At 45.2% G+C, this 6839-nt stretch overlaps 1 protein-coding gene across 1 annotated transcript; it reads left to right on the forward strand.

Moving 5' to 3' along the window:
• Positions 1-772: 772 nt before the first annotated feature.
• LOC311133590 (SAM pointed domain-containing Ets transcription factor-like) lies at positions 773-6446 on the forward strand (the record flags this gene model as incomplete). The annotated part of the gene is made up of 5 exons (XM_084167106.1): positions 773-1247; positions 3905-4102; positions 4486-4533; positions 4803-4937; positions 5120-6446. 5 exons carry the CDS (start codon positions 773-775, stop codon positions 5296-5298), a joined length of 1035 nt encoding a protein of 344 aa, XP_084023232.1. The 3' UTR covers positions 5299-6446.
• Between the last annotated feature and the right edge of the window lie 393 nt (positions 6447-6839).

Below are 6839 nucleotides of genomic sequence, written 5' to 3' on the forward strand. Positions count from 1 at the left end.
GCTGACAGTGGAGCCAGAGGGCTGCAGAGACGGCACCTTGAAAGGAAAAGGCAGGCGGTCGTACCGCTTTAGGCCTCAATACAAGTCACCTACCCCCAAGTCACCACCCATTCTGGGCCACTGACCCACAAGTAAGAGACTCAGTGCAATCCATTTTGCCCCATGCCTGCCCTGCTGGTTCTGTGCACTCTCTTAAGGGTCATTCCCCCCGTATCTTCACTTGACTCAGGACACATTTAAAGAGCCTCAGCAAACACGCTCTCATCTCAGTTTATGTTCTGTTCACTGTGCATCACTCTGGAGGAGTGTGATGGACTTTCTTCATATTTTGAAACTGTTGCACGTTTAGCAGCCGGAGCTTTGGGCGCAAAGGGATAGTTTCTTGAAGGTACTGTGATTTTGATTTACTGCAGGAATATCATCCATTGTATAACATTTTTTGTTTATAATACCTCTAAGACGAATTTCAATAATTCCAAGACATTATTACAATTTGGCTATCAGGAAGTTCATGTAGGTCACTGGTTACATCTTCTTTACAGGGTTTTCTGTGAAATAATCATTCATGTTTTGATGACAAACTGCTGGTTTTCATTGCTCTATCATGAACTGTATGAACAGTATGAATGCACTGTATCCACACCCATAGTATATTAACACATCAAATTGGAAAGGCTGTTGGTACTACTTTGACCTTCTTGACATCTATAAATCTTAATGACTATTGTAAACTAAATATCCACTCTTCTTCCCTCACCAGGAGGCAGTAGCCATGTTGAGTCCGGGGGAGAGTCTATCATCAGAGGGCAGCAGCCCATTGTTTCCGTCCCGCCTAGGTCTGCCCGAGAGCCCCCTGGGAGACAGGACCGGTGCTGAGGCTGGGATGGCCTGGGAGATGGAGGACACCAAGCCCTGCATGGAGGCTCTTGAGCATCGCGGCCTTCCAGGCCTCCATCAGTCCTGCTTTGACATGCTCTTCACCGAGGACTCCACCTGGCTGGTGAAGGTGACTGAGGCCTCCTCGGGTCAGGCTTGTCCCGTGCCTCTCCCAATAACCAGGACGGAGCCCCGTGAGGAGCCAGAGCAGTGCCCCGTCATTGACAGCCAGGCCCTGGGGCTCTCCCCGGGGCTGGAGGGCCAGGAGGGCCAGGAGGAGGAGCGCTCCCTGGAGCAGGTCCAAAGCATGGTGGTCGGGGAGGTGCTGAAGGACATCGAGACGGCCTGCAAGCTGCTCAACATAATCCCAGGTAGGTACTGTTGCAGTAGTAAACTGCCACTCTCATGCTGGAATTAGTAGAGTTAGTAGAATGGGCATTCCTGTTTAGAGCTATGTTTTGTGGTGGGGACCGATTCTATGTGGAACTGTACGATTAATTGATCCTTGTCACATCAGTATTCTGTGCCTTTCATATTTGATGAGCCATAGTCAGTGGACTGAGGGACTTTACACTTTCTCCTAATTCTTATTCTATTGCTGCCACTACTGCATGATCCTGTCTCCCTTTCAAGAGCATGAAAAACACCATAGCCGCTCATTCTAGCCTATTCATGCATACTATCCAATCAGGTATTGACACAAGGTATTGATATATTGATTCAGAGCAGACACATCTGCAGAATCCTCCTGCCACTAGATGATAATGACATGGATGACAGCTCTTAATGATGACCTACAGTGAGGGAAAAAAGTATTTGATCCCCTACTGATTTTGTACGTTTGCCCACTGACAAAGACATGATCAGTCTATAATTTTAATGGTAGGTTTATTTGAACAGTGAGAGACAGAATAGCAAAAAGAAAATCCAGAAAAACGCATGTCAAAAATGTTATAAATTGATTTGCATTTTAATGAGGGAAATAAGTATTTGACCCCTCTGCAAAACATGACTTAGTACTTGGTGGCAAAAACCTTGTTGGCAATCACAGAGGTCAGACGTTTCTTGTAGTTAGCCACCAGGTTTGCACACATCTCAGGAGGGATTTTGTTCCACTCCTCTTTGCAGATCTTCTCCAAGTCATTAAGGTCCTTAATGTGCTTCTTCTTGAGCCACTTCTTTGTTGCCTTGGCCGTGTGTTTTGGGTCATTGTCATGCTGTAATACCCATCCACGACCCATTTTCAATGCCCTGGCTGAGGGAAGGAGGTTCTCACCCAAGATCTGACGGTACATGACCCCGTCCATCGTCCCTTTGATGCAGTGAAGTTGTCCTGTCCCCTTAGCAGAAAAACACCCCCAAAGCATAATGTTTCCACCTCCATGTTTGACGGTGGGGATGGTGTTCTTGGGGTCATAGGCAGCATTCCTCCTCCTCCAAACACGGCGAGTTGAGTTGATGCCAAAGAGCTCGATTTTGGTCTCATTTGACCACAACACTTTCACCCAGTTCTCCTCTGAATCATTCAGATGTTCATTGGCAAACTTCAGACGGGCCTGTATATGTGCTTTCTTGAGCAGGGGGACCTTGCGGGCGCTGCAGGATTTCAGTCCTTCACGGCGTAGTGTGTTACCAATTGTTTTCTTGGTGACTATGGTCCCAGCTGCCTTGAGATCATTGACAAGATCCTCTCGTGTAGTTCTGGGCTGATTCCTCACCGTTCTCATGATCATTGCAACTCCACGAGGTGAGATCTTGCATGGAGCCCCAGGCCGAGGGAGATTGACAGTTCTTTTGTGTTTCTTCCATTTGCGAATAATCGAACCAACTGTTGTCACCTTCTCACCAAGCTGCTTGCTTGTGTAGGTCTACAATCTTGTCCCTGACATCCTTGGAGAGTTTGGAATCTGATTGATTGATTGCTTCTGTGGACAGGTGTCTTTTATACAGGCAACAAGCTAAGATTAGGAGCACTCCCTTTAAGAGTGTGCTCCTAATCTCAGCTCGTTACCTGTATAAAAGACACCTGGGAGCCAGAAATCTTTCTGATTGAGAGGGGGTCAAATACTTATTTCCCTCATTAAAATGCAAATCAATTTATAACATTTTTGACATCCGTTTTTCTGGATTCTTTTGTTGTTATTCTGTCTCTCACTGTTCAAATAAACCTACCATTAAAATCATAGACTGATCATTTCTTTGTCAGTGGGCAAAGGTACAAAATCAGCAGGGGATCAAATACTTTTTTCCCTCACTGTATGTCTCACTGACTCAAGTCATGTTTGTCTGCTCCAGGATCTGTATAATCCCATTGCGTTTAACAACAGGACTTAGTGGGAATGACGGTGCTGCTCGCCTGCCAACAGCCGTGTACACAGTGCATGGGTGAGGTCTGTCCAACTGGCAAAGCAAACATCAGGTCGAGGGCATACACTACTGTGTGTACTGTAAGATGTCTTCTGTCAGTCACACCCTGACACCATAGAGCCCCTACATCTTCTCCTCCTGCTGCTACTGCTGTATCCAAAATGTGGTCTTATGGTGCGTTTCAACTGATGAAAACGATTGTAGAGTACACAACAGAACAGTACCCCACCTTATGCAAACCACCACTCTCCCCAGACCACGCCTGCGATTGGAGATTGCCCAGAGCGAACCTTGCAAAGCAAAGACTAGTCACTGAGGTGAAGACAGTAATTGGCCTCTGATTGATTGCATTTAATTGCACTCTGTGTGTGTGTGTGTGTGTGTGTGTGTGTGTGTGTGTGTGTGTGTGTGTGTGTGTGTGTGAGACCAGAGATCAACTGATACTGTAGTATGGGGACCACACACATCTAGGGTCTCCACTTTATTCATGGTTGTTTTGGTAACCCTCTATCCTGAATAGATCCCTCCCTATTGCAGGCCAACAGACATGCAGTTGACATTTACCGTAAATGTTACTGCTAGTTTGTTCAACATCTATAGATGTATAGGGGACTATCCAAAAGAAAGTGTTATTGCTATCGTTTTTATCTGTTATCCCCAGACCCCATAGAGTGGAGCTCGGGGAATGTCCAGAAGTGGTTGCTATGGACAGAGCACCTGTACAGACTGCCTCAGGCCGGCAAGGCCTTCCAGGAGCTCACTGGGAAAGACCTGTGTGCCATGAGTGAAGAGGACTTCAGGCAGAGGTCTCCTCAGTGTGGAGACACCCTGCACGCCCACCTGGACATCTGGAAGTCAGGTGTGTTATAATAGCTGTATGACTGGTAGGACCAGCCCTAGCCTTTTGGGGGCCCTAAGCTTATGCCATGTTAATATGATATCTGAGTGAGAATGACTAACAAAAGCAATCAGGGCCTCCTGGAGGTCAGGTCCCCTAGACACATGCCCTGCGTGCCTGGTCGGTATTCAGCCATGATTACTACAAATGTTTTTTGCGGGGGCCCAAAGCGACCACTTATGCTGCCTATGCCTGGGGCTGGCCCTGATGACTGGGGTTGACAGACAGTCTGCACATACTGTAGTTTACTACTGTGTTCTCCTCAGGATAATGAAGCTTTTATCATTCTGTTCAAACAATACATCTCTCTCACGCTTTCTCTCCCGTTCTTTCTCTCTCTACAGCTGCCTGGATGAAAGAGAGGAGTTCTGTTGGAGACAGCAAAATCACAGGTAGGTTTAGCCTCTTCTCTATTAGCTTTGTTAGGAAAGAAAGTGACATGAATCTCATTTCTCGAGGGCCAGAGTGTTCTTGGCCCTTGGGAAGGAGTAGTGGCAGTTGTGTGTGTTCATAGCTCCTAGGAAGAAGACCAGAGGGTCATGTATAGTGCAGTCTTGTTAGCAAATGTGTGTGTGTGTGTGTGACTGTGTGTGTGTGTGTGTGTGTGTATAGCTCCAAGTTAGGAAATAATGACTGTGTGTGTGCTCGTCCCTCTGTGCAGGCGGAGAGGAGCTGTGGTTGGAGGCAGACTCGTCGTGCTCAGGACAGCCCATCCACCTGTGGCAGTTCCTCAGAGAGCTGCTCCTCAAACCCCACAACTACGGACGCTGCATCCGCTGGCTCAACAAGGAGAAAGGTGAGCAGGGCAGGCTGTGTGACCGCCAAGAACTGATGGGATAAGTTCAGAAGCATTTTAAACTCTGCAATAATCCTCTCCTCTCCAATAATGAATTCTAATATCATCAAAAAAGACAGAGAATGACAATTGAATACGGTGACAAAGTAATCCATATCTAATCTCACTCTGCTGTCTGCCAGGTATTTTCAAAATCGAGGACTCTGCTCACGTGGCGAGACTCTGGGGACTGAGGAAGAACCGTCCAGCGATGAACTACGACAAGCTGAGCCGCTCCATACGGCAGTACTACAAGAAGGGCATCATCCGCAAGCCTGATGTCTCCCAGAGACTGGTCTACCAGTTTGTCCACCCAGTATGAGGGGACGGAGGAGGACAGAGGCCTCAAAAGAAAGGGCCACACGATCACACCTTGCACTTGTACATTACACCAACACCAAGCTGAAAAAGGGGTGAAACTAACAAGCATGCACTGACCAACCCCTGTAAGTACACATAGCCTTTGCCAGTACTGAAGTGTCAGCAGCCAAAGCTGGCAAATTAAGATTTCGCTTTTTTTAATGCAGAGAAGAAACATGAGACTAAAATGAAAGTGCTTTTTCTCTGGGTTGATTCCTCCTAAAAACCACGAAACAACAAAAGAAGGAAAAAAAATACCTTTCAACTGCCTTTTTCATTTGCATGATCTGCCTGTCCTTTTTTCCTATTATAGAATTTAATCAATAACCAGTATCTTAAAACAACTCAAGACAACATTTGATTGTCATCAAACTTAAGGAAGAGAAATTCCCATTGCCCACAGTTATACCTTTAATATTCTGTACCTGCTGTGTCCCTGTCTGAAGGACGAAGAACAGGCTGCGTGTGTTTGTTTATCAGAGCCTGTTCTCTTCCTTCCTCTGGGAATGTGGTTAGGAGTTTTGCTTCACCTATGGTTCAGCTGTCATCCAGAGAGGCAAAAAGCTCATTATTTTTTTCATTAATCACATGGCACACTTCGGAACTCTCCCGTAAGGCATTTACAATAGAGCTGTTCGCTGAACCTGAATGAGAGTTCAGCAACAGCCCCCTCATTAAATATAAACTCACATAGTCAAAGTCTGTAACTGGCTGGTAAAAGCCGTTGGTTTTCCACCCTGCCATAGAAAACACACCAGACCACTGTATATTACCACATTATATTTCATATGTTTTGTACCTTTTGCTTGCGTCTAATTGTAATTGCATTTTTTATTTTAAATGTATCAAAAACTGTATCCTACACCATCTTCACCATTGCAATACAGGTTCAATTCTTTAAAACAAGCAGCATTACTAATCTCATAATTGGTCATTACCAATTCTTTTGAATTCTATGAAGTATACAATAAAAAATGTGGGTTCCTCAAGGTTTTTTTGGTAAGGGTGCTGGTTCTATGTGGAACCATAATGACCCAAAGAACACTTTGAGCCCTTCAATGGTTCTAAACATGTAAATGTAGTGGCAGCAGCTCATTAAAATATTCTGGGTCTTGGCTTGCTCACAGCTCTTTTTGTGCAACCGTGAGTGAGGGTGTCCTTCCAGTTGATCTAATCTGTTGTTTTATGCTATTACATCTTATATATGACTATGGCCAGTGACGATGTCTTGTGAAAGACTCATGTATGGCCTTGTGTCAATTGAGAATGGTTGACTAAGTCAGTTGTTCTCAATTCTCTCCTCAGGGACCCCCAGCCGTTCCAGATTTAACTTGGTAATAAACACAAAAATAAAAACGATGGAATTTTAACGGTATATTATGGCTTTTAAACTAGAATAAAAACCCATGTATGGTTCTATAAAGAACCATTGAGATTGAGAATGGTTATTTATAGAACCATTCTCCATAAAGGTTCTATACTGAACCATAACAAAAGGGTTCT

This window comes from Coregonus lavaretus (genome assembly GCF_964263955.1).
Source record: "Coregonus lavaretus genome assembly, chromosome: 8".
Lineage (NCBI taxonomy): Eukaryota > Metazoa > Chordata > Actinopteri > Salmoniformes > Salmonidae > Coregonus > Coregonus lavaretus.